Source organism: Verruconis gallopava, assembly GCF_000836295.1.
Source record: "Verruconis gallopava strain CBS 43764 unplaced genomic scaffold supercont1.12, whole genome shotgun sequence".
NCBI classification, from domain to species: domain Eukaryota; kingdom Fungi; phylum Ascomycota; class Dothideomycetes; order Venturiales; family Sympoventuriaceae; genus Verruconis; species Verruconis gallopava.
This window is the reverse complement of record NW_015622148.1, coordinates 310,318-324,887: the sequence shown is the minus strand read 5'-3', so window position 1 is coordinate 324,887 and position 14,570 is coordinate 310,318. Positions and strand designations below refer to the sequence as shown.

The 14,570-nt window shown below is 54.3% G+C and overlaps 5 protein-coding genes across 7 annotated transcripts; 1 reads left to right on the top strand and 4 right to left on the bottom strand.

Moving 5' to 3' along the window:
• Window positions 1-75: 75 nt before the first annotated feature.
• On the bottom strand, window positions 76-3,280 carry PV09_04323 (uncharacterized protein). The gene is made up of 4 exons (XM_016357650.1): window positions 1,549-3,280; window positions 1,390-1,492; window positions 800-1,331; window positions 76-737 (listed from the first exon to the last, which is right to left on the bottom strand). Exons 1-4 carry the CDS (start codon window positions 2,813-2,815, stop codon window positions 567-569), a joined length of 2,073 nt encoding a protein of 690 aa, XP_016214442.1. The 5' UTR covers window positions 2,816-3,280; the 3' UTR covers window positions 76-566.
• A 1,089-nt stretch (window positions 3,281-4,369) lies between these two features.
• On the bottom strand, window positions 4,370-7,734 carry PV09_04322 (uncharacterized protein). Its single transcript, XM_016357649.1, has 2 exons — window positions 7,308-7,734; window positions 4,370-7,206 (listed from the first exon to the last, which is right to left on the bottom strand). Exons 1-2 carry the CDS (start codon window positions 7,461-7,463, stop codon window positions 5,698-5,700), a joined length of 1,665 nt encoding a protein of 554 aa, XP_016214441.1. The 5' UTR covers window positions 7,464-7,734; the 3' UTR covers window positions 4,370-5,697.
• Window positions 7,735-8,734: 1,000 nt separating this feature from the next.
• PV09_04321 (uncharacterized protein) lies at window positions 8,735-10,017 on the top strand. The gene is made up of 2 exons (XM_016357648.1): window positions 8,735-9,234; window positions 9,307-10,017. Exons 1-2 carry the CDS (start codon window positions 8,955-8,957, stop codon window positions 9,570-9,572), a joined length of 546 nt encoding a protein of 181 aa, XP_016214440.1. The 5' UTR covers window positions 8,735-8,954; the 3' UTR covers window positions 9,573-10,017.
• A 1,188-nt stretch (window positions 10,018-11,205) lies between these two features.
• PV09_04320 lies at window positions 11,206-13,230 on the bottom strand. 3 transcript variants are annotated; one of them, XM_016357645.1, is made up of 5 exons: window positions 12,753-13,230; window positions 12,437-12,686; window positions 11,960-12,374; window positions 11,705-11,903; window positions 11,206-11,644 (listed from the first exon to the last, which is right to left on the bottom strand). In XM_016357645.1, the coding sequence occupies exons 1-5, from the start codon at window positions 13,117-13,119 to the stop codon at window positions 11,319-11,321; spliced, it is 1,557 nt and encodes a 518-aa protein (XP_016214437.1). In that variant the 5' UTR covers window positions 13,120-13,230; the 3' UTR covers window positions 11,206-11,318. The 3 variants fall into 3 exon arrangements, with proteins under 3 accessions (XP_016214437.1, XP_016214438.1, XP_016214439.1); XM_016357646.1 differs by having other exon boundaries at window positions 12,437-13,230; XM_016357647.1 differs by having other exon boundaries at window positions 11,705-12,374.
• A 748-nt stretch (window positions 13,231-13,978) lies between these two features.
• PV09_04319 (uncharacterized protein) lies at window positions 13,979-14,322 on the bottom strand (the record flags this gene model as incomplete). Its single annotated transcript, XM_016357644.1, has 3 exons — window positions 13,979-14,139; window positions 14,196-14,249; window positions 14,301-14,322. 3 exons carry the CDS (start codon window positions 14,320-14,322, stop codon window positions 13,979-13,981), a joined length of 237 nt encoding a protein of 78 aa, XP_016214436.1.
• Between the last annotated feature and the right edge of the window lie 248 nt (window positions 14,323-14,570).

Below are 14,570 nucleotides of genomic sequence, written 5' to 3'. Positions count from 1 at the left end.
GTACCTTCTCGCATGAGTAGATCAGGCGAGATCTGGGGCGTGGATTGTAAGAATCGCAAGCTATACAGAAAGAAACGGTAACTTAGATTTGTTTGACCTTCAAACACTAGGATTCGACGCTACGATAGTGTTCACACGAGTCTTTGACATGCTCAAGAAAGACTAGCATTGGAAAGGTAGGACATTCTACGCACAATTGATCTATATCGCTTGCTACGGACACAGACGAGGGCTGTCAAGCACAGAAAAGGTGTCGTCGACTCATGACATGTCATTATTCGAGAAGCGTGTGTGCTCTTTCATCCCGTCCAGCTCCGCTATGCAAAGTGCTTGGCAAAAGTAGAGAAAAAAAAAGAAAAGAAAAAGACGAGAGTTCTCCTCCAAAAAAAAAACTCCTTGCTCATCTAGCCTAGCCACATCTCTCACGGTGAGAAAAGTAGCGGCCAGCCGATTCCGTCGTAACTTCGTGACCCATGGTAAGCTGCTCTGGGGGTATGCAGTGTAGCATGGCATAAACGCGACTGTTGGGGCGCTTCTTCTGTTCAAACTGTGAAAGACGAATCGATTCAATACCTCCTCTCACGTTTGTCGATGATCACTTCACGCTCGTAGTAGCGATCATCGTCACGGGGAAGTCGGTGGTCGAGTGCGGCACGTTCCCACTCAAGCTCGCGTATCCTTCGCCGTCGCTGCCGGCGAATCTCGTCCGATATCTCTACGAGCTGAAGTACATCCTCCTGCATTTCTTCGTTAGCCAAAGTCTCTTGAGGTATTTGCTTTGAAGCACCGTTTTACTCACGTAACGCAAATACTCCATGACATAGAAGTATGACTCAGTCTCCTCATAGTCATAACCCATCTGCTCAATCGCTTCCCTGATAACCAGATCTTTGGTGATCTCCGTCCACATATCTGTCGATCTTGAGGGTCGAGCGGGACCAAGCCTGCGGTCCTCGGCCGGAAAAGGCTCGCCATAGGCGGTCTCGTATTCTCGTCCTCCAGATATGAATTTGCTGCGCCGTGCGCCGTTGTAGCGTTGCCACGTAATCTCCTGAGAGCCGCCTCCAGCGCCTTCCATACGCACACGTTCGGTGCCTGGTGGTACGTCGACCAGCTCCCAGTCTCGTGTGGCGCCATTGTAAGCTTCACCAGGATAACTGCGCTCGAGAGCTTTTCGGTTGTAGAATTCGGCCTCAGCCGCGATATCGTCGTAGTGACGCCGGGTGAGCGATGCGTCAACAGACCGAGCACGAGTTAAGACCGACGGGGAGCGGTCGCGAGTACGACTTTGGCGAATGTCGATTTCTTCCTCGCTGCTTCTTCCTCCTCGCCTATTTTCTCTGTAAGCATTATGTAAAAACGACGAGGGTTAAAGGTGTGTGATCTTACTCTCTGCGAATATCGATCTCGAGCGTCTCGTTCTTCTCTTCGACTGGAGGTGGCGGTGCTGGTGGTGGCGGAAGAGGTGAGGGAGATCGTGCTCGTTCAACGCCTAGGATTCCATTAGTTTACAAACCTTTTACCTTGAGTGGCACGTAGAATCCATACCATGATCAATGTGTCGATGATGAGTAATAATTTCCTGGTGAATCTCCTGATGAATTGGCGGTCTTATAATCGGGGTCAAAACGGGAGGTGGTGGCGCTTCTGGCTCAGGAGGAGGTGGTGGTGGTGGGGGAGGCGAAGGCGAACGCTCTGTCCTGCGAATGATGATCTGCTCTTCGCGCACTGGTGGAGGAGGAGGGGACGGGCTAGGGCTGGGGCTAGGTGGTCGACGCCTGCGAATGACAAACTCTTCGGTTTCTCTTCGCAGGAGGTTTGGTGGTGGCATGCTGCGTTCGCGTGGTGGAGGGCCTCTGCTCTGTTCTCGGATGACGATGCGCTCTCGCTCTCGCGACGGTGATCTGCCGCGGCCGCGAGACTGCTGTCGTTTGATGTCGATGTCTATGTCATCTGATTCGACAACTCGACCACGAGGACCACGGCGTTCTGTTTCTCTTATACCAACATCAATGTCGGTGGTTTCGGTCGGATAAGGTGCAGGCCGAGGCGGTGGTGGTCGCGGTCCTTCACCCCTCCTAATGACTATCTCTTCCTCATCCTTGCGGGAACGTGGAGGAAGTCGCTCTGTCTCCGATCTTCGTATCGTAACTTCATCACGCTCGAATTCACGCGGCCGGCTAGATCTCACGGAGCGAGCATCGTTGTTTCGACGGATATCGACATCAATGTCCGTTTCTTCCACTTCTCGCGGGCGACGCGAAGATCTCATCGATCTTGCGTCGTCATCACGGCGGCGGATGTCGATGTCGATGTCGTCTCGCTCAACTTCACGCTGGCGGCCGGAGCGGGTGGAGCGCGTGTCAGTGTGCTTGATATCAATGTCGATGTCCTCCTTTTCTGGCTTGCGAGATCCCCTGGATTGCAAATCCGGCTCGCTCCTTCGAATCGAGAATTCCTCGCGGGTCACGGAGCGGGCTCTCCGCCTAGCAGGCGGCAGGCGCTCTCGGTCGTCTCGGATGATGATCTCTTCCTTCTCGATCTCCCTGCGCCGCGGCGGTGAGCCTCGAACCGATTTGGAGTACGATCGAGTCTCGACGTCAACCTCGGTGCGATCATCTTCCTTATGGCCGCGGACGACGAGTGGTCCAGCGCTGGATCGTCCGTAGCCCTCGCGGAGAAAATCAGGCGTCCTCGACGTTCGGATCTCCTCGTCGAACTCGACGTAATCCCGCGTGCCTCTCCGGCCGTTGCGGTAAAACTCGCGTTCTCGTTCCTCGTAGTAGTCCGCAACAGGGTACTCACGACGGGACATGCTTGTTGCCTTTTGGCCGAGGAAATAGCCCTCAGCTCGTGAAAATGAGTGGGGTGGAGACGTCTGCTCAAGGTGTAGTGAAGGGAGGGGGGAAGGAGAGGGGGAAGAAGGCGTGGATATATGGAAAAGGCGAGCGAGTGCGAGTACGAGGTGGGTGAGGCTCAAAGAGCACTCGGGGTCCTTGGGTGGGCACCTCCAGCACTTTGTTAGGCTCGAGCGGGTTGTGTAGGGTCGAAGAAAGGATCTGAGACTTGGAAGGAGAGGCTTGGGCTGGTCTGTAGGACGCTCGGTCGCTGGAGTGTGCTGGTGCAGGCCGGATGATGTCACACACGTGCAAGGGAACACATGGGATCGTGGGCGATGGGCTCGGCCACTGCTGCCAGCTTATAGCACAGGCTCGAAACAATCACGCCGTCCGGGCGGACCGTGGGGTTGGGCGTGCATTAATGTGGGCACGACTTTTGCTTCGCACCGGTCGCGCAAAGAAGGTCAAAGAAGAAGTCTGGCATGGCCGCACTTGGTGCACCACTCGCGCTCGAGCTCCTCCCGGAGCGAAGGACACGGCTCCGCTGCGTGCCGCTTCAGCGTTCAGGTGGTAATCGCACAGTACGCTGGACGGGTGGGGCAGCTCACGCTCTCATGCAACGCACTCACACACAATCACCCATTCACACGCACACACACACAAGCATACACACCTGAACACGCACAGTGGGGTTGCCGCCATGTCACGCTCTCGCCACAAGCCAGTGCCCTGATCGTCCGTCGTCAACCGGTGATGATCCTCTTCGTGGTCGCGGGTACTGCCGCACGTCTCCCGTCGAGCTTCACCTAGCAGCGGTACCGTTCACATGGTCCTGTGCCACTCAGCTCGACTCTCGCTTATCATCCAAACGCTGTGCAGAAATGCAGGACGTACTTGGTGCCCCGGACGCTGGGAAAAGGCAGGTTTTCTTCCCTGGCCCCAATCAACCCTGCAAGCACCTTCGGCCACCATGAATTCCTGATGCCCCAGTCTTGCGCGACAGCCTGCCCAAGACTGCATACGATGACGTGCAAGCGCAGCGCTGACGGCCCAATCCAGACGCCCAACTTACACCTGACTATCAAGCTCACCTGAAATCTTGTCCTCGACGCCCACCTTTTGCCACCATCATTGTCTTTTATTTTTCTGTCTATTGTGCATTGCTCTTGACCGGAGATCTCATAGTCTCGTTCCTTCTTGCTTCTAGAATGTAGACCCGACCACAGCGGTTCCACTCGACGTCCGATTGCTAGGCCCACATCCCACATTTGTGTTTGGCCTCTCTGCAATATCCGCTCAGCAAGGGCGGAACATTCCTAATAAAACAATTCCTGGTGCTGCAGGTTTCATCTTCAAGGTAGACTTATTCTGTAGATTTAAGTGGCTGGACTCGGCGTTTAGGCTCTTGAACATTCATGACTAACCCACCTTCGATCACGAGACGAGCGCAACTTGCGACTTGAATCAGCCGAGTCTCTGAAAAGCTTGAAATGGAACATTTTCGTGAAAAGTCTATTCAAATCTCATTTGGCCTTCTCTGTGCTTTCGTTGATTTATACTTAACAACAACAGCCATTCCCGAGAGCTTGAAAGGAGGAATGTAGCACTCGACGGCCTGGACTTTTTCGATTCCCATCGACCCGACATAACACCATTATCTCAACGCTTGCAGAAGCACTCTAGAACTGCAACAATGACTTAAGACATACTTGTCACAATTTCGAATAAACGTCCTGGAGAAGCATGGTACATAGCTTTCACCAAGGAAGGTGCTACGCAAAACCTGCCCGTGATTGTGCATTTCATTAAAGATGCTTTGGTTTTAAGATGCTCCTTGCTGTGGTCCAGATATGAATTCCAGAAACCCTTTTCCTAGCTGAATCTGATACCCGCCCACGTAGCACGTTGGATAGCGACACTAACAAACGTACAAAGGAGCACCACGGCGACGGAGGTTACAGCTGAATAGCATCCAGAATAACATCGAGGCAATGAATCATGTAATACCGCCGCTTATACCAAAAGACTCTGCCACATCAGGCAACTTGTACCCCCACCAGAGGCAAGTTCAACGTAGAAAATGAAGCGATTGATGTCTCCTCGGGAATAGCATCAAATAACCCCGAACGAGAAAGAATTTACTTCCATTTTCTTCTGCTGTCTGCTTCTGTCCTTTTGAGAAGATGAAGGCTTCGGCCTGAAAAGCGGAACCGAGGAGTTTGAAGGTTCGGCGCCAGGACGCGTTGCACTATTCGTGTACGCTGCCAAAGTCCGCCACATCGGAACGACGGTCAAAACGTTTGCTGAAGTCGGGCATGCACGTCGCCCCTGCTCTGCTCGCGGTGGGGCTCGGGGCAAGACGGACGATCCTGTTTCTGGAAGGTTCTCTTTTGTGACTTTCAGGGAGAGAGAAGGCGTGGAACACCATACTCGGAGAGGAAATGAGAGGCAGGCAACAGACAGATTGATACGCAACCGCTAGTTGATTCAGTTCTGTCAAATTGGCATTCAGTGATTCATATGTATGTATAGATATGGCTTGGACATGGCCAGGACTAGCAGATAGACACCGAAGGCAGGCACTTGAGAAGATGCACGCAGCGAGCGTCCTTTCATTTTTTTTTTCTTTGTCAAAGCCCATGTGGGTATCGTAAGCTTCCGTCGCATTGGCCAATCTCTTGACAAAGAGGGGGGCTGGAATTGTATTGGGATTCTGGGAACCTCCTCTATTTTCCATAGCACAAGCTACAAACCACACATTGAAAGACCGGGGTAAAATGGGAAGGAAGAGGGAACGAGAAAATTTGAGAAAAATGTACAGCTGAGGCTTTCGCGTTGCCTGAGCCCCAAGGTTCCGTCACATCTTCTCGGGCAATTCGCCCGACGGGAAGGGGTTCTGCTCCGTGACAATGTCGGACGAGTTCTTGAGGTCCAGGACCTCGGCCTCGACCAGCGGACCAGTATACCACCTCTTGCCGCCGAGCCACCAGTACGCATATGCGGCGACGAGGACGCCGGCCATGAAGACGACGGCGTAATTCATGGTGTTGGCCTCGACGGGCAGGTTCGTTGGGAAGAAGAAGATGACGGACACGAAGGCGGTCCAGATGCAGGCCCACAGGTTGACCCACTTGGAGAACTTGCCCAGGTACCACGGGCCAGGCTCGAAGTTCTGGGACCAGACGATCTTGCAGATGATGGGGATGACGTACGACCAGTCGAGCGCGATGGCGCAGATGTTGAAGACGCCGAGGATGGCGGTGTACGAGCCCAGGGCGATCAAGTTGATGGCGATGCACCAGAAGACGCTGATCCAGACAGCGTACAGGGGCGTGCCGGTGCGCTTGTTGATGATGGTCCAGATCTTGGATCCTGGGATGAGCCTGTCACGAGAGAAGGCGAAGAACGTACGGGCCAGCGCCTGGGTGGCAGTGAAGCACACGAACTGGGCAATGATGAGCGCGCACACGGTGTAGAAGATTCCGCCGCCCTTGCCGAGTGAGTTGTAGAAGATTTGCGCGACGGGCTGCGCCATGGGCGAAGCGATAATGTCGTTCACGTTGCCGGCGCAGAACGACAGCACGATGTTGAACAGCCAGCCCACGACGTAGGTGAAGACCATGGCCATGGAAATGGCCCATGGCGCTTTGATCTCAGGTTCGTTGATTTCCTCGGTAATGTGAGCCGTCGCATCGTAGTCTGTCATTGTCCACGAAACAGACAAAAAGCCAAACAAAAACGAGAATCCAACGGGGCTCCAGCCAGAAATAGCAGGCTTTGGCACGTCAACGAAGACGGTGTGGGCGTCATGTTTATGTTCCGTCTTGACCAACAAGGCAATGGAGCACGAGACCAGGACCAGGACGTGGAAGATGACATACGTCTTTGTCATCTTCTCCATCCAGTACGTGGGCAAGGAATTTACTAGGCCGCAGACAACGGTAAGAGCCGCCATCACTCCGACAGTTTGATTTGTGGTCGGGCTGTAGGAAAAGTCGGAACCCATCGACACAGCGGCCAAGAGGATCTGCGCGGAGCCGTACTCAGTGGACGCAATTCCGGCAACCTGGCCAAGCAGGTTGATCCAGCCGACGATCCAGGATATGGAGGGAACCCATTGCGCGGGTGCCATGCGCGATACAGTGTAGTATAGACCACCGCAGGTTGGGTACGCCGAAACGAGCTCGGCCACCGAGAAGGCGATGCAAAGACATCCTGCGCCGGAGATGAGCCAGCACCATACTACGGATGGGAGGCCGCCAGCGTAAAGAGGATAGATGTAGGTCGTTGCCGTAGTTGCGAAGAGACCAGAGATTGAGACCGCGAAGGAGAAAGTCGAGAGGTAGCCGAATTCGCGTTTGAAAACCTGGAAAGCGGATTAGTCGTCTGCTGGGGTCCAGAAACGCGCCACACTCGACACAAACGCGTGCACGATGTACGGTGTGTGGTAGCGTTGTGCGGACGTACAGGCTTGTAGCCAAACCTCTCTGCCAAGATCCTGTCGGCTTCTCCCAGCTCGTCGAGCTGCACAGTCTTGCGGCGGCCATGTTCGTCACGGATTTCAATGGCACTGCCGCGACGGGGGGTGACGGGAATGCCGGATTCCAATGCTGTAGAGGCCATGCTGGGCGAAGGATGCGAGGGGTGCGGCCAGGCGATTGCGTATCAAGTGAATAAAGTCGACGAGGCCAAGGCAATTGTTCAGCGCCACTTGCGATAGCGAACAGTACGCTCTACGGAGAAGAGGTAGTATGAGTCGAGATAACTGATCCGCAACGACATGCGCGCGGCTTCACGTTGGCAAAAAGATCCCAAGGCCACGACAGAGCAGCTTGGAAGCAAGCAAAACAGACGAGGCCCAGCGTTCCACAGAGCAAGACGAGGGACGAAGACGAAGACAAGAAGCGACCAGAGAAGGCTTCGTCGCGGTAGTTTATCTAGGCTGATCTATCGCTAAGGCACACTAAGGCGGGCTAGGGCCCGCTTTCAAGCCAGAGTGGATTCGCGCAAGGTAACCTCACGAAAAGCAGCCCAGGAGAGCGTCCATGCGTGGCGGGAGCGCAAGACCAATTGCTTCTCACGCGGGCAACGCGATGGAAGGGTTCTAGCGTGTGCATGAACGAGCATTGTGGCGACCAATGGAGACAGCGGGAGGGGGACACAATTACTCGCACGCAGGACACGGGAGTCCGCCAGGGACGTTTTGTTCGAAAGCGAACAGTGGGGCGTATCTCGACACAGGACGGCAGACGGCGCAAGGACGAGACGCGAGGGCGGATTCGGAAGGGGCCACAACACCTGCAAGAGGTTTTATGAATTACGGGTACAGAGGGAGGGAAGAATTTTACGTTTCGGGGCAAAAACACAAAAAGTTTTTTTGATGGCGGGTGGACCTGACCGCGGCGGGGACGGGCTGACGAGCGGACAGGCAGGTGAGGAGATGCGCAGCGCAGGAGCGTGGGCATGGGGACCCGATAACGCGATAGGGTAACGAGATGCCCGGCCACAACTCGGCACTGGCTCGAGCGTGGGAGTCGACGCTGATTAGACAAACGTCGCGCGGCCGGTCGAGGCTCTCGGCAAACACAGGCTTGAACGGAAGGACCACGCGAGACGTCCAGCTCCTGCAGCACCGCCTGTCACGTGAACTCCCCTCTCTTGGCCCGTCTCGTATCGACGTCGTCCGTGGCTTGACGCGTGAGCGCGAGGTGCTGGGATCGGTGCTGGCTCGTTATCGCCGTCGCACCGTTGCTTTCAATCACGTCGGCGCGACGAAAGACGCCGCCGCCGTTGCTTTCGCTGCCTCCGCTGCGCTGCGTGCCACGTGAAAGACCGGTGACCGTCGTTATGCTGTAGAACGGGGCTCGATGACGTCGGTGTGCTTGTGTGGCTTGCGACTTCCCCAGGTTGAGGCGGTCGCTCTTTCTCCGCCCGCAGCCGCTGTCACAGCCGCCTGAAGCTTGTGGTTTTGCGTGCGCGAGCTTCATGAGGTCACCCCAACGACATCAACACCTGCACCATCAAAACACCTGCACGCCTCGAGCTCAGTCTCCGCGAACACTGCCGTCCTGATCGCTGCCCTCGAGTCCATTTCTGCAAAATCACCCGCGCAAGATGTCTGCCGAGTCCTTTGCAGCCTTCCGTAGACACCATGGTACCGAGCTCGGCAAGCTCGCGGAAGCGCACTGGAACAAAGACCTCCAGCAGGAAGACCGTGAAATTCTCCAGGCAGCTTCACAGCGCTTCCAGCGCCACGCCATGATTGGGTCCATCGTCGGCATCGGCCTGGGTGTTCTTCTGGCTGCCCGCGTGCGCTCGGCCCGCCTCCGCATGTTCAACACATTCAAAGCACAGGAGAAGCCCACAGCGGTGCAGTTCGCAGACGGCCGCATAGGTAAGACGTCTTTTGCCACCTTTCGCTGAAGACGCTTCTGGCTGATCCGTGTTCCAACTCTTCCTCTAACAGAGAAATTGCCGGACCTTACCAACCTCGTAAAGCCAACCGTTCTCGGCGACATCGCCGCCTACTTCTTCTTCACCGCCGGCGGCCTCTTCGTTGGCGGTGAAACCGGCCTGCTGACCGGCTCTATGTCCGCCGGCAGGCTAATCACCAGAGACCCTAGCAGCAGGGAGCGCATCGAAGCTGCGTTCAGGAAGTTTCGGGCCGATATGCTGAGGCAGGAAGCTGATAAGCTGGACAGCGGCGGAAGTCTGCTCAGCAAAGTCTTCTAGGTACAAAACGTCAGATGTGTGGGAGAATTGGGGTAATGATCATTAATGAGAGTGGCTATAACGATGGTGAAGACATTTTCTTGATTCGGCGCAGACTGCCAGTTTCAAAAATCTCGGGCAACTATCGGCGTAAGTTGTATCATACAGCCGTCCACACTAACGTGTCTTGTATATTGCAAGAGTCAAGGTCAAAATAAGAATCATTTCGATCAACACTCACACAGTACATAGTCCTTTCGTAGAAACACGCCAATTACTCTGGCCCATCTCGCTCAATAAAACGTATCTCTGGCTCATGTTGTCTCTCGGGACAGAAACTCCGCTACAAAAGCACACACTCAGCCAGCTACCTCCAGACGTTTGCTGCCTTGACCCTTCGAACCAAACCTGGCTGCGAACTGGTCCAAGCATGTGATCGTGGTCTATGCTCGTCGTCATAAAGCCCCTCTCTAACCATCACACAACGGTTAGGATCATAATAATACCTCAAGAGCTGGCTCCTTCCCTTCTTGCGCTGGCTTCTCGTCTCAGACAGGCTACGCCAGCCTTGTCCTTTGGGAATATGGCACAGTCTCCTCAAGGGTACGAGACGCTGATGACGATCAACCATTGGACGGTTCGATGCGAAACTCTGCCCGCCCGATGCCTCCTGGGAAGCTGAGCATGCGCGTGCGGGTTCATGACGACGCCCGCTGAGCGACGTTGAAGTGGATGATTCTGCTGGCGTCTTCCCCATGCTGCGATCAGGTGTATGTCTTGAGCGGACACGCTCAGAGCTTGACAAATTCGATGGGCTGGATCCTGACGAGCGCTTGCTCAAGGGCCAGCCCGATTGCTCCCATGTATGCGCTTCGTTGCCGCATTCGCTCATCGTCGTGCCTTCGTGCGTTGAGAGCCTCACTCCCGCCGTTGATGTTCCCTTCTTTGCTTCGTGAGCTTCTGCTACACCTTTTCCACGCACAGGCGCATTTCCGCTGTCCCTTTCTCTGCGTCGCTCCCCAAGTACGGCTCCGCCCATATCTGCCACATGCGTCCGTCTACTCGCAGCGCTCTCGGAATCCTCAAAGATCCCATAGTCGCAGAAGCACCTTGACTCAGGAACCTTGCTCGTCCGGTCTTGTGCCACTGTCCTGTGCCGCTTCTCGAACCATCGGCGTGCCACCGCGACTTTCGGCTCCCGGTGGCTCTCTCCATCGTGGTACAGCCCTGCCAACGCCGCGGAAGCCCAGCAGACGGCTCCCGCGTGGATCTGCCGTCTTCCTGTGTTGGAGAATACCCGCGCGAACGAAGGCATTCCGGCGACTTTGCAATGCGCAGTGGCGGGCTGGTTGCGGCCTTTTCAAACAGATGTCGCTTTGCGATCATTGTGGAGCCACGCCTAATGTGGATGCGTCGACCATGAGTGGGATTCTTCTCGCTGGTTTGGAGGTGCATGATGCTCTGTCAATGGTTTCTCGCAAAAAGAAGGTTGACGTTCTTCTGGACTGCAGCCCGTTTTTCTCCTTTTTTTTGGCCTTGTTTATACATGTCAAAATTGTGATCGTTTTGGAACTCTGTGGCCTTTGCATTCAACACATAATCGGTATCAAAAGGCGTACAATGAAAGACATGGTCGGCCGTCTCTTGGGTCTTGTGCAGAAACATGGAAGAATGAGATTACGCAGATATGCATGTACACAAATATATACACAAAACAACTGGCGGAATGTTGACGCCATTTACATTGTCTAAACGTTTAGATTTTTGTCATATTCGAATATCGCCCTGTGAAGGTATGGGTTCATCATCCACCATAGCTTTCGGCGGGGGAGAACGCAGACACCAGACCAGTAAGACGTTGATTCCGTACAAGGAAGCAATAAGGAAGAAGGGTAGGCCGACCAGCATTCCGCCGGCACGGATTCCGACAGCGAGTGTCAACTGCAGAACAGCTGACGCGAACAGGTTTCCAATCGCGCCAGCGGTGCCGATTAGTGTGTACAGAAGAGCTATGTCATGCTCCGGGACAAGCGCCGTCATGTAGGATCTCATGGCGCCTCCAAAGCCTAGACCGAAGTTTCCGATGGCGACGGCTAAATGTAGACATGGGCTGTCAGCGGGGATGAGAAAAGATGACAATTAGCGGAACGTACCAACCCAGGCGCCGGCGGGCGTGGCGCTGAGGCCGAAGACCAAGAAGCAGATGCACTCGAAGGGCAGGCTAAGCTTGCACAGGACGAGGTCTGCCTTTCGGGTCTCGTATCGTTTTGTCAGCTGTTTGTGCGCGAAAGGAAGCACAGTGCACAGCAAGAGCACGCGCATGGCAGCAGAAAAGGCTATCACGTTCGTCGACTGCAAAGTCCTGTCAGCGCGCCGTACTTGCCTTTGTGGTGCGACGAGCAGCGAACCTTCTCATAGCTCCAGCCGAACCGCGCTTTCATATACTGAATGATAATCTCCCCAACCGCCACCGCGAAGCTGCCGATGACCATGCTAAGCAGCCCGATCACGATGGGTATTGACTTCAGCAGCGGGAAGAAGTCGTTGACTACGTGCGACTTGAGCTCCTTCCACCCAGTTCTTAGCGTGGAGGCCTTGTTGGGGGTTCCTATCATGCCGTCATCTTCGGTATTTTCTTGTAAACTCTTTCCTTTTGCTGTCTCCGGCAATAGCACAAGCGGGATGACGGCGCACACGGACAGAGGAATGTTCAGCCCATAAGCCACATACGGGCCATGATAATGCATGATGCGGGCACCGACTGGTGGAGCTGCGACGGCGACGAGCATGCTAATCACGCCGAGCAAGAAGAAGGCCCTCGTTCTGAAATGATTGTAAGTACGAAGGATGCAACTCTCGCTTTGCGGGCGTCAGAAATGGCTAACCTCGAGTCTTCACTAGGCACAACCTCAGCTGCAATGGCCGTAATGATAGATCCAGCAACATATCCTCCACCACCGAACCAAAGAAACAACGGGTAAACGTAAATCAGAGCGAACGGCAGAGTCTTGTAGAAGTAGAGCACGCAGAATGACCATACGTAGCAGCAAAATGCGGCAAAGACGGTCATCCCCACGACGGACTTTCGCCCTATGCGATCGGCGAGCATGCCGTATGGCACAGCCAGTACCAAGCCTGAAGTTGTTAGCCATTGTTACGAGCAATGCGAAAGGGGGGCGGAGAAGAGGGAAATAAAAATACTTGGAACAGCCGCAAGGACGGCAAGGACGCTTTTCACCTGCGCAATATACGTCTGGACCTCCTTGTTCTGGCACGTGTCGTGGTCGGCGTCCTGGCCGTACATTCTGTAGCACACGACATTTTCCAGCAGTTGAATCGTGGGAGCGGCTGACATGAACAGGGGAATTTCCAGGACCACGATGAGCAAGGCGCAGATGTAGAGGTTCTTCCATGCCCTCAAGTGAGCGTTGAACAGAGCGCATGTCGACCGCAGTCGTTCCGCGACGACACCTCGTTTCCGCGATGGTCGCGTGTCGATGTACTCGTCATGCACGGCGGCCACTAGGTCCGAGTGGTCTTCCTCGAGCAACGGGACATCTTCAGCCATGACAACGAAGGGTTCTCTTCGGTGGAAAGAAAGCAATGACAGACGAGGGGCGTCAATTGATCGAGAGTATATTCACGAGATGTCATTCTTCATTTAAGACGAGCAACTGCCTCTGCACAGTCGTTCAGCAAGGTCGAATGCGCCTCGCCGTTCCGAAACGAGGCGGAGCACTGCAGACAAGGGCTGGCGTCACTGAAGTGTCGCGGCAAAAGATCCAACTAAACCTTTCAGACACTCTCGGATCTGTCGTTGGCGCCCAATCGCAACAAAGATGTTTACCCCCCTTCTTTGTCATCGTGAAATGCCACCGCTTTGGGGGGTCGGGTCTACAAAGCTTGAGGTGCACCAGGGAACGAAACCACGGACCATCCTCTCCTTCAAACTCCTTTTTGCACTTTTGACTGGGGCTTCGATCAGCCTGGAAAGCTTTGCAATCTTGGAACCCACGTCGTGATAACGCTGACCGCGCCGCGTTTTGAATTGCTCTTTTTTTTTCTCTCGCTCATGAACATGGTTCGGAATCTGAAGAGTGAAAATAAGCGTTGGTATCATTTTGATTCCTAGCGTCGTGATTTGTCTATTTTGTACCATTCGAAAGGTGCTCATAACGACGGATTATTTTTCTTCGTGTGAAGTCGCAAGCACAGTAATCGGCTTGCTCACAAGGCGTCTGTAGTATTCAACATCTAGCTCATGACTGTAGCCGTTGCAGTGGAACGGAGGGGAGGAGAACTGCTTTGTGCGTAAACGGAGGTCATTGACAAACGTGACATGCAGCTTCAGAATGGGGAGACGTGATCATTCATATAACACTACAACTGAACAATTTGTTGAATTATATGCAGGCTAGCTGAGTGATCTACTTCATGCCTCCCTTTTTGCCAGCCTCGTGAGGATCAACCTTCCCATGGGCAAACTGTCCAGACTCGCTACCACCAGAGCTTTCGTGGGAGCTACCTCCGCTGGCATGCCCGCCTTGCCTTCCTGCCTCATGCGGGTCAACTTTGCCTTGGGCGAATTCTGCGTCGCCAGTCAGCGCGAGTGGATCATTCAAAGGTTTACAACCAGAAACGTACGACCGGTGCCAACCCGCTGGTCCGGCTGTCCGTCCTTGCGGAGACCGTCGTGTTCTGCCATGCTTGTCAGTGTGTGTAGGGGCGCGGTAGTAAATCGGTACAGACCGGTAGGCTTGTAGTCAGACATATTGAGTCTTTGCGACTTTGATAGTTTTGAATGTGCACTTGAATATATCTTTGAGGGTGAGAGCTGTTGATGAGGTGTTTCCGGCATGGACTCGAGTCATCTTTATATACAACAGATCGACCGGCGATGTGATCTCCAAGTCTGTTGGCACGACGAGTGTTGACGTTGCGGTGATGCCATCTGACCACCTGCCTTGGATACATTTCTCACCCGTCGATAGAGGAACTGATGTGTATGGATACCATGGC

What these genes read in the sequence shown, in the direction of transcription:
- PV09_04323 (XM_016357650.1), bottom strand. Translation starts at nt 2,815, where the DNA reads ATGTCCCGTCGTGAGTACCCTGTTGCGGACTACTACGAGGAACGAGAA. An exon ending in GAGATCGATATTCGCAGAGA is followed by an intron (nt 1,332 to 1,389) that starts GTAAGATCACAC and finishes CAGAGAAAATAG; the next exon opens with GCGAGGAGGAAGAAGCAGCG. An exon ending in TCATGGAGTATTTGCGTTAC is followed by an intron (nt 738 to 799) that starts GTGAGTAAAACG and finishes GAAGAAATGCAG; the next exon opens with GAGGATGTACTTCAGCTCGT.
- PV09_04322 (XM_016357649.1), bottom strand. Translation starts at nt 7,463, where the DNA reads ATGGCCTCTACAGCATTGGAATCCGGCATTCCCGTCACCCCCCGTCGC. An exon ending in AGAGGTTTGGCTACAAGCCT is followed by an intron (nt 7,207 to 7,307) that starts GTACGTCCGCAC and finishes TCCGCTTTCCAG; the next exon opens with GTTTTCAAACGCGAATTCGG.
- PV09_04321 (XM_016357648.1), top strand. Translation starts at nt 8,955, where the DNA reads ATGTCTGCCGAGTCCTTTGCAGCCTTCCGTAGACACCATGGTACCGAG. An exon ending in GTTCGCAGACGGCCGCATAG is followed by an intron (nt 9,235 to 9,306) that starts GTAAGACGTCTT and finishes TTCCTCTAACAG; the next exon opens with AGAAATTGCCGGACCTTACC.
- PV09_04320 (XM_016357645.1), bottom strand. Translation starts at nt 13,119, where the DNA reads ATGGCTGAAGATGTCCCGTTGCTCGAGGAAGACCACTCGGACCTAGTG. An exon ending in CGTCCTTGCGGCTGTTCCAA is followed by an intron (nt 12,687 to 12,752) that starts GTATTTTTATTT and finishes TAACAACTTCAG; the next exon opens with GCTTGGTACTGGCTGTGCCA. An exon ending in TCGGCTGGAGCTATGAGAAG is followed by an intron (nt 11,904 to 11,959) that starts GTTCGCTGCTCG and finishes AGGACTTTGCAG; the next exon opens with TCGACGAACGTGATAGCCTT.